The sequence below is a fragment of the Prionailurus bengalensis genome, chromosome E2 (genome assembly GCF_016509475.1).
Source record: "Prionailurus bengalensis isolate Pbe53 chromosome E2, Fcat_Pben_1.1_paternal_pri, whole genome shotgun sequence".
NCBI lineage: Eukaryota > Metazoa > Chordata > Mammalia > Carnivora > Felidae > Prionailurus > Prionailurus bengalensis.
In genome coordinates, this window is record NC_057352.1 from 6,170,019 (window position 1) to 6,187,341 (window position 17,323).

Sequence of the window (17,323 nt, forward strand, 5' to 3'; positions counted from 1 at the left end):
TCTGTCATTGTCCAGAACTCACACGTAGAGGGTTCTGCATGAAAATAATGAGTTTTGGGCTACACTTTCATGGAAAATAAAATCTTCACTTACCTCTCCCTTTCCCTGAGAATGAACATCTAAACTCTATTGTCTTTTGTTAAGAGATGTCCAAAGTTACATGTGTGTCTTTTTATAGCACTTACAATGTGTGGGTCACTATTACTGCTTTCCCTATTGCAACTTATATAATATTCACAACCCTATAAGTTAGGAACTAACATTACTCTCATTCTATAGATGAGGAGAATTTAGCCATGGGAAGTTAAGTGACTCATGTAAATAGCAGAGGAATCACGATTTGAACCTTGGTTGCCTAGTTGCAGTGACATGAATGTTTGCTACGGTACTATACTATGCCAGGAACCTTGTTATGGATACACACACACACACACACACACACACACACATCTCCTCATATTTTAAATTTACTTTACTTACTAAACCTGGTTTGATAATTTCCCACTTTCGTTTAAGTATTCTTTATAACCAATATAACTATGGAGTGAAGATTCAAAGGTATTAATAAATTATTCATGCACTGAGTAATTTTATTGAGCCAATCTGATTTATTTAATGTAGACAACTGTTAGGATGGCAGCTGAACTCATTTCATTTTTTGCCTGGACCAAAAGGAGAATGGCATCCGTAACAGAAATTACTGGCAGAACTGCACTGTGTGCTAACATATGGGACATGAAACATCACATAGTGATAAAGCATATTAGGGCAGAAAATACATTAATCCTATTTAAAGATCTATCACTGCATGTTTGCTATTTTAGAACAAACTGAATCTGGAGCCAATATTTGATTTGGAAAAGCTATTAAAATACAATGCAAACATGCAAAATGGAATTTGAAGACTTCAACTCTTGGGATCTTGAAAAGCAAGAGAGGTGAGTTAGTGAATTGGAAATACTGTTGAAATGATTTTAAACCAGAAGAAATATAGCTTAAAATTGTCTTTTTTTCTTGATGAGATATTTTTAAATAAATTTATTATTTAAATATTAAAGTATAAAAACAAAGTCCTTAATTTTTTGCTCTGTAAATCCCTCTGTGGTGACATTAACTTTTTCTTAAAGTATCTTTCCTAATTTCAGGAAAGAAAATTGTCTTGCAGATCAATAGTCCACAGAGATTTTCAGAAGAGACACACTTACTGTCTCCATTAAGCACACAAAACTCAAGTTATAGAAGAATAATTTTCAGCACTTCCCATTCAGTCACACTGTTTCTGCTGAGAATCAGGTATTTCAATTAGTTCCATCATATTCATTATCACATGCACATGCCTTCACAGGGCTCACAATATTGCTCCTGAAAATATCTCTGTGACTCTTGCTCATGGGATTGAATAGCAGATAAGTTCCTAAAGTATAATCTTTTTTTTTTTTTTTAAGTAGACTGTTCATGCGCAGTGCGGGGCTTGAACTCATGACCCTGAGATCAAGACCTGAGCTGGGATCGAGAGTTGGAAGCTTGACTGAGCCACCCAGGCGCCCCCCTGAAATTATAATCTTGAAGTATCTTAAAATTCAGACTCTGAGCGCACTTGGATCAAACACAAAGAACTCTGTCAATGAGGATTTTGTTAAATTATGTTAGCAGCAGTCATGCACTGATTGAGCAGTCTCTCTCACAAGCTCAGCCTGTGCCGGAAGATTCTTTTCCCAGACATGCTCACCTACCCAGATTCCTGCTGCATCTCCCAACCTTAGACACTGTGCTCTCACACTAAACTAGAGGATTCTCACAGACTCCTTCCTGCTGTCAGGACTGGAGGCTGGGTGTAAAGTGGCAGGCAAAGTATGTGTGGGAGGGAGGAGGCCAAACCCTGAGATAGAGGTTAGTGATTCTGAGACCTCACCTCCCCAAAGAATTGCCATCAACATGTCAGCTGTAGTGACAATGATAGTTCAACACTTGGGGAACTGAGAATGGTTCTGAAAAACTCTTTAATTACCAGGATCTATTAGAAGTTTCTAGTGAACATATCCAAAGTGACTGTTGGAGTGTTTGAGAGCGACTCTTCCTTTTCCATTATTCCTGCAAGCAGACAGGGTGTCCCATGGAAGGAGGAAATGCTGAGGCCTGAGCCATGAAAGACCAGCCGAGAAGCACACGTGCCTCATTGGATTTTGTGCTTCCCTGAGAATTTCTTTTACCCCAGTCTAATTCTTTGTTACTCCTCACACCCAAGTACCACCACCATTTAAAACTTATGGGCAGAGAGAAAGAATCCTACAAATGACTCAAGAAGGATTTTTCTATTTAAAAATTCTTCAATATCTGCAGTCCATTTTAAATCTTCAATAAATGCAAATAAAGAACATGATGTCAATACGTGAGATTTAAAAATATTTGTCCCACTTCCCCAACTCAAAACAAATTAACTAGAAAGCCTATATAAAAATGGACATTTTTAGGACTATACATTTAAAAAATTTTTTTTAATGCTTATTTATTTTTGAGAGAGAAACAGAGTGTGAGCAGGGAGCAGGCAGAGAGAGAGAGGGAGACACAGAATCCAAAGTAGGCTCCAGGCTCTGAGTTGTCAGCACAGAGCCTGTCATGGGGCTTGAGCCCACAAATCATGAGATTATGACCTGAGCTGAAGTGGGTCGCTAAACGGACTCAGCCACTCAGGCGCCCCTCTAGGACGATACATTTTATCAAAATTGATTTCAGTAAGATAAAGAGTCCAAACAGACTAATATTCATAGAGAAAAGGAAGACATTTATCAGAGTCCCTCACAAATAAAAGCACCCAGATTCTTCCATTCTTTTAAATATCAGATAAGCTAATGCTACTTACTCAATTCAAGAGCATCAGAGAAGAAATAAAATTTCCAAATTATCTTTTTATGTCAAATAAAATTCTGATACTAAAACATCCGAAAGTTGGTACCAAAAAGACTGCCACAGAAAGATCTCATGTCTGCTTAGATATGGTACCATGTAAAATAAATATAGGCAAAACCCCTGAAAATAATCTAAAAATATGATGACCAAGTGAAATTTATGTCTGGAATTCAAGAATGATTCACTATTAGGAAATTCATTAATATAAGTTCATCATATTTGTGAAGATAAATCAAGAAACTTACTCATAGTTACAAAAATATTATTTCGAAGAATTCAACATGGAAGAATGTGGAATCAAAATACTCAAAATTAGGAATTTCTTTTTTATTTTATTTTATTTTTTTTTTAATTTTTTTTTCAACGTTTATTTATTTTTGGGACAGAGAGAGACAGAGCATGAACGGGGGAGGGGCAGAGAGAGAGGGAGACACAGAATCGGAAACAGCCTCCAGGCTCTGAGCCATCAGCCCAGGGCCTGACGCGGGGCTCGAACTCACGGACCGCGAGATCATGACCTGGCTGAAGTTGGATGCTTAACCGACTGCGCCACCCAGGCGCCCCTCAAAATTAGGAATTTCTTTAGGATCTTTCCAACTTGGCAAAATGAAGTCCTGTTCTTGCTCTTAGGGAAGCCCTAGAGATAGTCCACTAAGGCCAGAAAAACCACAGTAAAAAAAGTACATGATCACCCATTGTATTCATTTATCATTATATTAGAGGTTTAGCTAGGGCAATTGATGTATGTGTGTATTTATATTTTTATTATTTATTATTATTTTTAAGTATAGTTTATTGTCGAATTTGGCTAACATACAGTGTGTAAAGTGTGCTCTTGGCTTTTGGGGTAGATTCCCCTGGTTCATTGCTTACATATAACACCCAGTGCTCATCCCAGCAAATGCCCTTCTCAATGCCCATCACCCATTTTCCCCTCCCCCCATTCCCTCAGTTTGTTCTCTGTATTTAAGAGTCTTTTATGGTTTGCTTCCCTCCCCCTCTGTTTGTAACTATTATTTTTCCCCTTCTCTTCCCCCATGGTCTTCTGTTAAGTCTCACAAGATCCACACATGAGTGAAAACATATGATATCTTTCTCTGACTGACTTATTTCACTCAACATAATACCTTCCAGTTCCATCCACGTTGCTGCAAATGGCAGGATTTCATTCTTTCTCATTGCCAAGTAGTATTCCATTGTATATATAAACCACATCTTCTTTATCCATTCATCAGTTGATGGACATTTAGGCTCTTTCCATAATTTTAGCCAGGGCAATTTAAAATGGCAGAGGAATTAGAAACAAAGATGTAGAACTATGTTTGCAGATGATACAAGCATACCTCTAGAAACACAATAGAAAATTCACTATGAGAAATAATTCAGTAAGATAATAGGATATAATACTGATATGCAAAAACAATAGGCTTTTTGTACATAGGCTATTTTTTTGAAGATTTTATTTTTAAGTAATCTCTACACCCAACATGGGGCTTAATCTCACGATTCTGTGATCAAAAGTTGCAAGCTCCACCGCCTGAGCCACCCAGGCGCCCCTGTACATAGGATACTTTTATACAATGACCTATGTATGACAAATAATCATTTACAAGTTATAGTAGCAGGGCCTGCAATTACAAAAGTGTAGTGCAAAATGGGGTCGCATGGGTAGCTCAGTTGGTTGAGCATCCGACTTCAGCTCAGGTCGTGGTCTCAAGATTCCTGGGTTCAAGCCCCGAGGGGGGCTCTGCTGACAGCTCAGAGCCCGGAGCCTGCTTTGGATTCTGTGTCTCCCTCTCTCTCTCTGCCCCTCCCCCACTTGTGTGCACTCTCTCAAAAATAAATAAATAAACTTTAATGAAAAATGTAACATAAAATGAAATAGGGACACGTGGGCGGCTCAGTCAGTTGAGCGCCTGACTCTTGATTTCAGCTCAGGTAGTGATCCCAGGGTTGTGGGATCCCGCCTTGCTGAGCATGGAGCCTGCTTGGAATTCTCTCTCTTTGTCTGTCTGCCCCTCTCCCCTGCCTTTGCACTCTCTCTAAATAAATAAATAGCTTTAAAATATGAAATTAACTAGGAATGAATCTAACAAAAATGTGTAAAACCTATATGGGGGAACCAATAAAACATTCCTGTAATATATGAAAGTAGAAATAAATGAATGTAAATTTACATCATGTTCTTGGGTAGAAAAACTCAATATTATAAAAAGATGAGTTCTTCTTCATCTAATTTATGAGTTTAATTCGATCCTGACATAGATACCCTCAGTTAGTTTTTTGAACTAGCAATGTTACTGCAAAGATCTTACAGAATAAATAACAAATAAGAATAGCCACAAAAACTGTAAAGAAAAGAACACCAAAATGAGTATCGTTATTTTTATGATATGTTTATTTATGAACAGACTATTACATCAGTGACGTTAAAAATTCACAAGTATGCCAAAGTGCATAAGAAAACTTAATAACCAGCAAAAACTGTAGTAGGGATAACATCATTAATGCTTGGTATTTGGGAAATGAGAATTCCAATCAAAATGATAATAAATGGTCTTATTCTTCACATCCTACAGCGGGGTAAAGGTCAAAAGAGAAGTCTATATGGTAAAAAATAATTAAAAATGGTCAAATTCCTTCCTAAGACCTGCTTCTCAAGCACCTGACTGTGCCCAACCTCTGGTTAATTTTCTTTTAAAAAATTTTTTTTAAATGTTTTTATTTATTTATTTATTTTTTTTTTTGAGACAGAGAGGGACAGAGCATGAGCAGGGGAGGGGCAGAGAGAGAGGGAGACACAGAATCCAAAGAAGGCTCCAGGCCCTGTGCTGTCAGCAGAGCCCGATGCAGGGCTCGAACTCACGGAGTGGGAGATCATGACCTGAAGTGAAGGAGGGGCTCGAATTCACAGAGTGGGAGATCATGACCTGAGGTGAAGTCGGACGCCCAACCAACTGAGCCACCCAGGTGCTCCTGGTTCATCGTCTTTAAAGAAGTCCCTCAGCAACAGATTTGGGTTGAAAAACGTCCTCAATGAGTTTTTTTTTTTTAATTTTTTTTTCAACGTTTATTTATTTTTTTTGGGACAGAGAGAGACAGAGCATGAACGGGGGAGGGGCAGAGAGAGAGGGAGACACAGAATCGGAAACAGGCTCCAGGCTCCGAGCCATCAGCCCAGAGCCTGATGCGAGGCTCGAACTCAATGGACCGCGAGATCATGACCTGGCTGAAGTTGGACGCCCAACCGACTGCGCCACCCAGGCACCCCTGTCCTCAATGAGTTTTGATGCATATTGTTTTGTATGTTCAGAGTTGCCAGTGGTGTATCTATTGGTTCCACCTGCTTCTTGAGTGTCTTCCAGAACATCACGATGGTCCCAGAAACTCCAAGACGTTAGAACTTAAAATAAAAGCTCTGCGCGCCTCTCTAACAATCAGTGGCTGGATCCTAACTGTGGGGGTAAATACCACTTTCTCTCTTCTTGTGACTGAGAATGAACAGTGGAAACATCACAAAGAAGTTTGACTGGGGTTGCTGAATAACAAGATCACACAATCACTATTTGCCTTACTTTTCACTTCCTTCCTGTCGGCCATTTAGGATTCATGATCTGGGCCAGCATCTCCATAGTGTTCAAGCTCTTAAGATATAAACAGTGGTCCAGCACATTCACAGGAACAACATCTCCAGAATTTCCCTGGAGGTGAGGGTTACCCAAGGCATGCTTGTCTTGATAAGCACCTTTGTATCATTTTAAGCTCTCTCTTCCACCTTTTCATTTCATTTGGCTCTTTCTGAAAATCCCTGTTGGTGGGTGCTGAACCCCTCTGTCCTAATCACCCCATGGTTTTTTAACAATCAGCCCTTTTGTTCTCTGGAGCCCTGACCTTATTGTGTCCGGGGTCATCTCTGCACGCTGCAGAAGGAATACACAACCCTCTAAAATGACAAGATACCTATATTGTAAACTGTTAAACAATGTGTAGTCATTTGTTCATTCACTCCTTGCAGAGATTTAAGCACTGGAGGGGGCAGTCACATAATAGAGAGGATGTGAAAAGCAAATGTAGCCGTCACCTCCTTCAGAATTTCCACAGGAAACAGAAGAGGAGTTATTAACTTGCATATTTCCTATTAGACATTATTAAGAGTGGATATGATACTACTGAAAATGTGAAAACCTAGTTTTACAATTTGCTTGTATTATTCACATATAGACTAGATATCCTTATCACATGTCTCTGGAATTATTTCAAAACCAGTATTTCGTCACTACTAGGAAAAGTTAAATCTCTCTGAAAGAGTACACCTTTTAGAAGTTACGTTATCTGCCTTTGGTACCAAGCATTCAGAAACAGAAAACAAAAAGATCAGTTAAAATATTGAATTTTGGGGGCACCTGTGTGGCTCAGTTGGTTAAACCTTGGACTCTGGGTTGTGGCTCATGTCAGGATTTCAGAGTTTGTGAGATCCAGCCCCAGTAGGGGCAGGGGCTCTGCTCAGAGCCTGGTTGGGATCCTCTCTCTGTCTGCCTCTCCCTTGCTTGCGTTCTCTCCCTTGCTCTCTCTCTCAATATAAATAAACGTTTTTTTAAATTTTAATTTTCAAGTAAAAAATAGTTGTCCAAAATAACTGAGAACAAGGATTCTTAAAATTGGAATTGCAGTGATATTTAGTAATTAATGGCTTAAGCAAAATATAGGTGTCATATGGTAGATCTCAAAGGCGTTTGGATTTATAATTCATCTGGAGAGGCGTGGATTCAAATATCAAATTTAAAGAGAGAGAGAAATTAATGCACACGCATCGAGGCAGAAATGTTTGTTCTTTTAAAGCACCGTGCCAGCCCTCCGCCCCCACAGCCCAGGGCCTGGAGGGGAACGCCAGGGAACGCAGTTCAGCGAATGGAGAGCAGAAGTGACAATTCAGTGAAAAGCTCAGTTAATACCAAGCTGCACATTCCCCACAGAACAGTTGTGTGTGTGTGTGTTTTTAATGTTTATTTTATTTTTGAGAGAGAGTGAGACAGAGTGCGAGCAGGGTAGGGGCAGAGAGAGAGAGAGGGAGATACAAATCCGTGGTAGGCTCCAGACCCTGCGATGTCAGCACAGAGTCCAATGGTGGGCTTGACCCCACAACCCGGGGATCATGACCTGAGCTAAGTAGAGGCTTAACCTACTGAGCCACTGAGGCTCACCCTCACAGAAGAGTTTTGCATGTCTCATTCTAGCGTCCATCACCCACACTGACCACCCCGGATTTTGGTACATTAAACAAGGAGTTGTCAGGTGGGTCTCATTCGCCCCACGAGAATCCCCGATCCTAGGTCCCCGAGCTGTTCCGCCTCCCTCGCTGGCGTGCGTCTCCACCACTCGTTACAAATGTTTCCCTGCGCACCGGGCTCAACTTGTCAAACACAGTCGCTCCCAACAGAAGCGGCCCACCCTTCCCCTAAGGTTGTACCCACCCTGGCTCCAAACGACACCAGGGGGATTGTAAGGAATCCAAAAGCACGACGCGAACCAGCCGGGCAGGAAGGACGCACGGGCAGAAACCCGGAGGAGGATGGCCTGCGGGGCGGGATCCAGCGCGTCTCGGCCCCGCCCCACATGCCACGCCCCCGACCCGCCTCGGCCCCGCCCCGCCGCGCACGCGCAAGAGCGCTTTCCCGCAAACCCGGAAGCGGATCGAGCAGAGAAGGGGCGCGCTCGGGTGAGTGAGTCTCCCGTTTTGCTGGTTGGTTCCAGGGCTCGCGCTCCTCAGGCCCCTTCTCACAGCCAGGTTCCGGGGGTCGCCTGGCAAGGTAGAATCCTTGAACCCACTCGTCGTTCTCGCTGGGAGTTCGTCCCTTTCGCCTCTCGCGGCGTGGCCATAAGACGTTCCGAGCCCAGTCAGTCGGTGCGGGTCACGGGCGTCTGCGTTCGTTTCCGGTTAAAATCTCTCTGAGGCACGTTGGGGCCCAGCCTTTCTGCTTTTGGCCCTTACACACCCCAGTCGCCTTGCGGGTCGTTTTCCTGCTCGGAACCTTTCTCTGACTCCCGAGTCTCCCCCCGGCCCCCACCCCCAACCGCGTCGAGCACAGTCGTCACTAGGGAGGTGGATGCAGGCCCTTCGCCCCGCCGCAGGGAGGGCAGAGTGGGGGCAGAGATGGCGGGGAAAGACGCAGAAATCTGCGGAGTCGGAAAGTGTGGGAAGAACGGCGGGGATTGAAACAGAGGCTGCAGCAGAGTGGGGTCACACGGTTGAAGGAGAAATAGCGAGGGAGGGAAACGGAAATGGACAGAAAGACTGAGGAGAAACAAGGACACAGAGAGACTTACACAGAGAACAAAACACATGGTGGTCTCAGACAAAGCACAGGAACCAAACCCAGATGAATACTGAATTGACTGGGTATGGGATGTTACGTTGTGACGTACTGATTTGTGGTCTTATGACCTCATTAATCTAAAATTTGGTGAATTGTTCCAGTTATGCAGGAGAGATTGCGAGTTGTGACACCTGGTGTTTGAGGCATCTGCCCTTTCTAAGTATTGCATCAGAAGATAATGCCATTTGCAACCCCTACTCATCTAGAGGGCAGAGGCCTAGCTCAGTCAGTCAATGGGGGAAGACTTTCTGTAACCACATGGTGCTTTTTACAGTGGCCATCATTAACAGTACTGTTTCTCTCCCCCTTTTTTCTGTGGCTCATGGCATTCTTTTCTAAACTTGATGTTATCCCCACACTTGTTTTGGCTTTAATCTCAGAATCCATTGGATAGCTTTTTAATTTCGAAATTATTTTACCTCAGTTTTATTGTTCAGATTATGAGTTTTACATGCTTTCTACTCTGTCATATATTGGAAGTATTCTTGGATGTCTGGGAAATAACTTTATAGTATTTAATCACACATCCGTTAAGGATGTTGATAATCTTTTAACACTCAAAGCTAGTTCAGCCAGTTAATTTAATATTCAGCAGTTCTCTTCTTCCCTTAAGTCATCTTTTAGATTTCCTAGTTCTGAGCTGAAGTCTCCAACTAGGTAGATGTTCCCCTCAAGTCCCCTTTGTCTTTTCTTTTTCTTTTTATTTTTATTTAAAAAAATTTTTTTAAATGTTTATTTATTTTTGCGAGAGAGAGAGAGAGACATACACACACAGAGTGTGGGTGGGGGAGTTGCAGAGAGAGGGAGGACAGAATCCGAGGCAGGCTCCAGGCTCTAAGCTGTCAGCACCGAGCCCAACGCGAGTCTCAAAGTCATGATCCACGAGATAGTGACCCGAGCCAAAGTTGGTCGCTTAATTGACCGAACCACGCAGGCGTCCCCCCTTTGTCTTTTCTGTACACATGTTGGAAGGTGGTCTGGATTAATGTGCAACTTTGTTCCAGCAGAGCCCATCTGTTCATAATACAGAGATTGCTCAGACCTCATCCCCACAGGTGACCCTTTTTCATGTTTTCCAGGACTTGTAACTATTTGTAATTTCATATAGTTTTTCTGGAAAAGAGGAATTAAATGCTTGGGTTTGATTACACCCATGAAAGAGAAGCTTCTCTTGTTTCAGGAATGTGAAAGGTTATGATCTGGAATTAGGACAAGCCCTTTCCACTTAAACATGTCAAGGCCACCATTTCAGAATTTACTTATACCCAGTTCTGCTCACCCAACTCAGACTTGTTAAGGGTAACTTCATAAATAATTTCCCCCTCTGACCCCCATTTTACTCACCTTTAACATGAGACAATAGACCAAGAATTCTGAACCTGAGCTAATAAGATGCTTGGAATGATTTTCAAAATGGGTGTGTGGGGGCGCCTGGGTGGCGCAGTCGGTTAAGCGTCCGACTTCAGCCAGGTCACGATCTCGCGGTCCGTGAGTTCGAGCCCCGCGTCGGGCTCTGGGCTGATGGCTCAGAGCCTGGAGCCTGTTTCCGATTCTGTGTCTCCCTCTCTCTCTGCCCCTCCTCCGTTCATGCTCTGTCTCTCTCTGTCCCAAAAATAAATAAACGTTGAAAAAAAAAATTAAAAAAAAAAAAAAAAGTAAAAAAAAAAAGTAAAAAAAAAAAATGGGTGTGTGTTTGGCAGTTTTTTGGGAGAGTGTGTGCAGTTATCATTAGAGTTTCAGTGTGACCCAGTTCCAAAAGTAATGAAAACCATTAAGAAAGAGGCAGGAGCATAGTCTCAGAGACAGAGGCTTGCTCCTGTCAGCCCCACCCTCTCTGTGTATCCTAGCTAAAGCTTAAAAATTTGATTGTGTCATCTCTTGACATTAAACCCTCTTACAGCTTCCCATCACCATCAGGACAAAGATATAAACTCAGAGTGTAGTTACCAGGGCATTCTGGAGGTGGGGTGGCCCTTAAGTCTTGTTCCAAATTAATGGAATGGACAGGCTTTTATGCCCTGTGTCAACCAGTCATTGTATGCTGGGAGGAGCCCAGAACTTGAGTGAGGCAATTCCTTTTGGTCAAGTGCCAGACAGAGGACAGTGTAGTTGCAGTGGAGTGTATTTGAGCAGGGGAGGGCTTCCTGAAGAAATGGGTGAAAAATACACTTGTTGGAATTTATATAGGACTTTATTATCCCTGCATGCCTCCTGTTGCAATGGGCAGCAAAGGACTGTCTTTCTCCTACGTTACAACTGTCACCAAATGTATATTGTGGTAGAGGAAGGGGTTATGTTGATTCTAAACATTAAACAGCATACTTTTATCACACAGTATAAACTTACCTGAGAAAGAAGACCAGAAGAGGGAAAAAAGGAGGAATGGCTCTTTTCCAGGTAAAAGTCATAATTTTGTTGATTGTTCTTTTTCCTAAAATGTTACATTTTGGACTTGTTAATATTCTCTGTCTCAGAGGTATGTGGCCTACAATGTTACTCACACCCAGGGCCTTCTCTCATCTCCATTCGGATTCCATCTCACTGTGACCCAGTGACATGGAACTTGGGAAGATGCCCCTTTTAGGTGGTCATGCTGTAAAGGACTTTCTATGCAGGCAAGGACTGGAGATGGGGAGTGGGCTCTGTGGTGTCCATGAGTTTGGGTAGTAAGGATTCTTCAGAGACTCCTTCTAGATGCCCTTTCAGGTCATATAAACCAGAATTAAAGAGATTATATACGTAAGTGATGTATTAATGTGCACAAGTACCTGAGAAACCCTGGAAAATAAGACTGATGGGGGAAATTTCCTTTGTTTCTACAAATGCCTTTTGATGTTAAACAAGGGAGTCAGTGTGCTTCTGACTCCAAAATATAAGTACTTTGGGCTAGAATGGGAAGTTCAAACTAGGAATAAGGAATAGAGAGTGTGTTTTGTTTTGTTAACATAGATTTAAACTGTAGACTCAACAAATTTGTTTAACAGTAAATGTTTTTTAAATTATTTATAGCACATCCATCTCATAAAGACCATGGTGTTCTTTTAGGAACCCTTATGCCACAGATCTTTTAGATAAAAATGTTTATAATTTAGCCAGACATAGGAGCAGAACTTTCTGTCATCAGAGAGGATGTTGCTCAATTTCATTTTGCAAATTATTTTTAAGTGTTTTTTTTGTTGTTGGTATAAACCCCTCTAGTGTATGTTTTTTTGGTTTCAATTCCATACAGTGATGCAGTTTAGAAACTCAGTAGCAAAATATCCCCTTCCCTGTCATATCTTCCACCATCACTGATTGTCTTCATTGGCAACGGATGTTCTCTTTATTGCAAATCTTGTAAAAGTGGATTTATATATTGTAATGTGATTTAGAAAATATTTTTCAGTAAATGTTTTATCCTGATATTTTATTCTGCAAATTGAAATATTTACATACCACATGTCTTCAAATTGTTTTCTTGTTAGTGAACATAGAGGTAACCGCTTTTTTAGACCCTCATTGGAACATTCTCTAAATGAAGATACATGGGTCCTTTACAATCTCTTACCGTTTTGAAGAATGCCATGGTCACCATTTCTGAGCAGGCCAACTTCACTACAGATATCTAAGGATATTTTAAGATTGTACATCTTTTTTTTTTTTTTTAATTTTTTTTTTCAACGTTTATTTATTTTTGGGACAGAGAGAGACAGAGCATGAACGGGGGAGGGGCAGAGAGAGAGGGAGACACAGAATCCGAAACAGGCTCCAGGCTCTGAGCCATCAGCCCAGAGCCTGACGCGGGGCTCGAACTCACAGACCGCGAGATCGTGACCTGGCTGAAGTCGGACGCTTAACCGACTGCGCCACCCAGGCGCCCCAAGATTGTACATCTTAAGCATGATTACCAGGTTAATGATGGTCTTTCTGAGGAGTCACAGGCATTCCACTTAGTAAAGATTTTAAATCAACTGTCTTGAACATCCTCAGCTAAAGGGAAATGTGGAAGAGAACTAAGAGGTAGGAGAACAATGTTTCAACAAATAGAAAATATCAGTAAAGAGATATAAATTATAATAAAGGGATGGAATAGAAATTCTGGAGCTCTGGGCGCCTGGTGGCTCAGTCGGTTAAGTGTCCGAGTTCAGCTCAGGTCATGATCTCACGGTCCGTGAGTTCAAGCCCCGAAATGAAAACATAGAGGTAAATCTTCATGACCTTAGGGTTGGCAGTGGATTTTTATATATGATACCAAAAGCAAAAGAGAAAATGACTAAGTAGATAAATAGGTCATCATCACAATCATGTCTGTGCGCTGAAGGACATTATCACATAAGTGAAACAGTCTACCAAAAGGGAGGAAATAATTGCAAATCACAAATCTAGTAAGGGTGCAGAACCTAGAAATATATGAAGAACTTCTACAACTCAACAACCAAAATACAAAGAGCCCAATTTGTAAAATAGTCAAAGTATTTTAATAGACGTTTCTCCATAGAAGATATACAAATGAAACAAGCACAAGAAGAGGTGTTCAATGAAAGTAGTCATTAGTAAGATGCAAAGTCAAAACCAAATGAGTTTCATTTCACACCCACTAGGATGCCTGTTGTAAAACAACAACAACAACAACAAAAAATAAATGTTGGTAAAGATGTGGAGAAATTAGAATCACAGCACATTGCTGTTAAACTATTGCAGCTGCTGTGGAAAAGAGTGTGGCCGATTCTCAAAGTATTAAACCATGTGACCCAGTAATTCCACTCCTAGGTGTGTATCCCAAAGAATTGAAAACAGATATCCAAACTTACTGCACTTGAAAGTTCATAGCAACTTATTAACATCAGCCAAATGTGGTAACAACCAAATGCCCATCAGTAGTTGAGTGAATATGGTCAGTCCTATGGAATACTCTACAGGCAGAGGAAAGGAAATGTACCACTGATACATACTATATTATGGATGAACCCTAAACATTATTCTACATGAAAGAAGGCAGATGCAAACAGTCACATTTTTGATACCATTCCACTTACATGAAAAGACCCAAGATCGGTAAATCCATAGAGAGAAAGCATTAGTGGTTGCCAGGGACTGAGGAATAGGAAGCACCTGTTAATGGGTAAAGGATTTCGTTTGGGGATGATAAAAATGTTTTTGATCTAGACAGGTGATGTTTGTGCAACACTGTGAAAGCTCTAAATGCCACAAAGTGGTACTTTAAAATGGCAAAATGGTACTTTAAAATGTCTAATTTTATGTTAATTGTAGCTCTTCAAAATTATCTTGCACGGATCAAAGGGCACTCACTCCAGCCAAGTCGGTCTTTACACGTCTCTGCTTCTCTAATTTTGTGTCTGTCTACTTGGTGAAATGTGTTTTTATTTCAGGGATGGTTAACATTCAGGGATGTGGCCATAGAATTCTCTCAGGAGGAATGGGAGTACCTGGACCCCGCTCAGAGGGCCTTGTACAGGGATGTGATGTTGGAGAACTACAGGAACCTGGTCTCCCTGGGTGAGGATAACTTCTCTCCAGAAGTTGGTAATTAACTTTTTATGTCTTTGCATTTTCTATTGAGAGCCCCTGACGTGATCATAGGAGTTTCAAATCCCTATTCTTAAGAGAATGATTGCAGCTGTTTTTATTGAGAATGGAAAGGTTCATAATGTAGCAAATGGACTCTAACTTCCCTTTTCTTCAGAAGTTCTGCATTCCTGCTTATTTAGGTAGTTGCAGAACATTAGCAGTCAGAAAACCTTAAGGGAGGGAACTGGTGATAAGGAACATTGGGTGTTATATGTAAGTGATGAATCACGAAATTCTGCTCCTGAAACCAATATTACACATGTTAACTAACTAGAATTTAAAAATCTGGGAGTCGGGAATAGGATTTAAAACCCTTAAATTCTTGGAGCACCTGGATGGCTCACTCAGTTAAGTGTCTGACTTCAGCTCAGGTCATGATCTCACTGTTCCCAGGTTTGAGCCCTGCATCGAGTTCTGTGCTGTCAGCTCAGAGCCTAGAGCCTGTTTCAGATTCTGTGTCTCCCTCTCTGTCTTTCTGCCCCTCCCCTGCCCATGCCTTCTCTCTCTCTGTCTCTCTCTCTCTCTGTCTCTCTAAAAAATAAAAAACATTAAAAAAAAATTTAAACCCTGAAAATTCTTAGTAAAGTCAAATTTCACAGACATCTTTAAAGATACGGCTCAGGGGCGCCTGGGTGGCGCAGTCGGTTAAGCGTCCGACTTCAGCCAGGTCACGATCTCGCGGTCTGTGAGTTCGAGCCCCGCGTCGGGCTCTGGGCTGATGGCTCAGAGCCTGGAGCCTGTTTCGGATTCTGTGTCTCCCTCTCTCTCTGCCCCTCCCCCATTCATGCTCTGTCTCTCTCTGTCCCAAAAATTAAAAAAAAAAAAAAAAAAAAAAAAAAGATACGGCTCAGAGACAATGAAGTTGGGGAAAAAAAGGAAACCTTATGGCGAATTTTTTAAAATATCTGATTCTGTGGTCTTACCCTTGTGCTTTTGGTTTAGTAGTTCTTGCAGGAGAACCAGATCTCTGCATACCTAAAATACCCATTAAGCATTTAGGTAGGTAGTTGACTAAGTTTTGAAATATGTTTCTAAACCCACATATACTGAATGTCCGTCCTTGTTTGGTGAACAAAGAGCTGGGAATGTGTTCTGGAAGAGCAAAGCAGATCATGTTCTGTTTTTCATTATAAACGGAAATCTCTTCTTGAGCTGAATAGCATCTCCATTTTGGAAGAAGGGAAAGAGCGCTGGACTGTGGAAAGTGAAGTGAAGATAGGGTAACATCCAGGATAGGTGGGAATGTATTGGGGTATAAGCACAAGTCAGAGCTCAGGTGCACAGAGAGTAAGCTGCTCCAGTAAATACTGTTTGGGAACGATTTGTGGAAAAATACAAGTTTATTTCTTGTGAGCTTTCAAAGGAAATCCTTCCTCACCCACACACACTTCTCTTTGTTATTCAAATGTATATATCAAATGTGTACATGTCTAAACTCCTACTGTTATGACCTACAACACTGTTACCTGGCCCCTCTGACCACACTGGTGCCGTGGTTTGAGAGGAACTGGGATGGCTGTCCCTAAGGAGTCTTTTCCCTGATCCCTCTTGGTTCTCATTCCATACAGGTCAGAGCTGAGGCCTCCGTAGTGCAGACCCCAGGACCTGTTCACTTTCCATTTCCATTTTGTTTCCCTGGGAGAACTTCTCAGGAGACAAACAAAATGTAGTATCTGTCTAATAAAATAGAGCTAAAGTTTATCTCTTTCTTTCCTGGACCATCCTGGCTTTTTAGGGTCGGGCCATTGTGCATTAATTAGGAGGAAGTCATGATGTGGATAATTCCAAAAAGTGAAAATCCAAAAGTAGATGTAGTTGAAATACAGCACAGCTTACTGACATCTCTAGTTAGCTTTTCTATAGGAAAAACATGTATCATTCCACAGATGTTTATTACATTCCTGGTATATGCAAAGTCACCATATTGATAAATTTTGGATTGTGGTTTTTGTTTTGTTGGCTTTGGTTTTGGTTGCTTTAAGCACTCAAGAGGCAGCAGCAAGTTTTGATTTTAAGTAATCTCTGCATCCAGCATGGGGTTTGAACTCACAGCCCCCGGGTCAAGGGTTGCATGCTCTACAGACAGAGCCAGCCAGGCATCCCTCTTTTGTTTTGTTTTGTTTTGTTTTTAACATTTTAATTACTTTCACCCATTTCTGCCACTGTCTTCAACTTCCTGTCTTTAGCAATCACAAATATGTTCTCTGTACCTAAAAGGGGTTGTTTTGATTTTTTTAGACTCCACATACAAGAGAAATCATACTGTATTGGTCTTTGACTTCTTCCTTATAGCGTAATGTCCTCAGGATCCATCCATGTTGTCACAAATGGCAAAATTCTGTTCTTTTTTATGGCTGTATAATATTTTGTTGCATATATGCATCTTTATTCTTTCACCTGTCAATGGACATTTGGACTGTTTCTGTATCTCAGCTATTGTAAATAGCACTACAGTGAATATCAGAACGCTTCTG

The 17,323-nt window shown here is 41.4% G+C and overlaps 1 protein-coding gene across 3 annotated transcripts in view; it reads left to right on the forward strand.

Annotated features, from left to right (window-relative positions):
* The first annotated feature begins 8,573 nt into the window (after window positions 1–8,573).
* The window catches only part of LOC122494780 (zinc finger protein 677-like), a 57,600-nt gene continuing 48,850 nt past the window's right edge, over window positions 8,574–17,323 (forward strand). For 2 of the 3 annotated variants that reach the window (XM_043600224.1, XM_043600223.1), the window contains exons 1-3: window positions 8,574–8,623; window positions 11,617–11,678; window positions 14,651–14,804. In XM_043600224.1, coding sequence (XP_043456159.1) covers window positions 11,664–11,678; window positions 14,651–14,804 — 169 coding nt within the window. In that variant the 5' untranslated portion in view covers window positions 8,574–8,623; window positions 11,617–11,663. The remainder of the gene's footprint in view (window positions 8,624–11,616; window positions 11,679–14,650; window positions 14,805–17,323) is intronic. The other variant, XM_043600225.1, reaches the window with a different exon arrangement.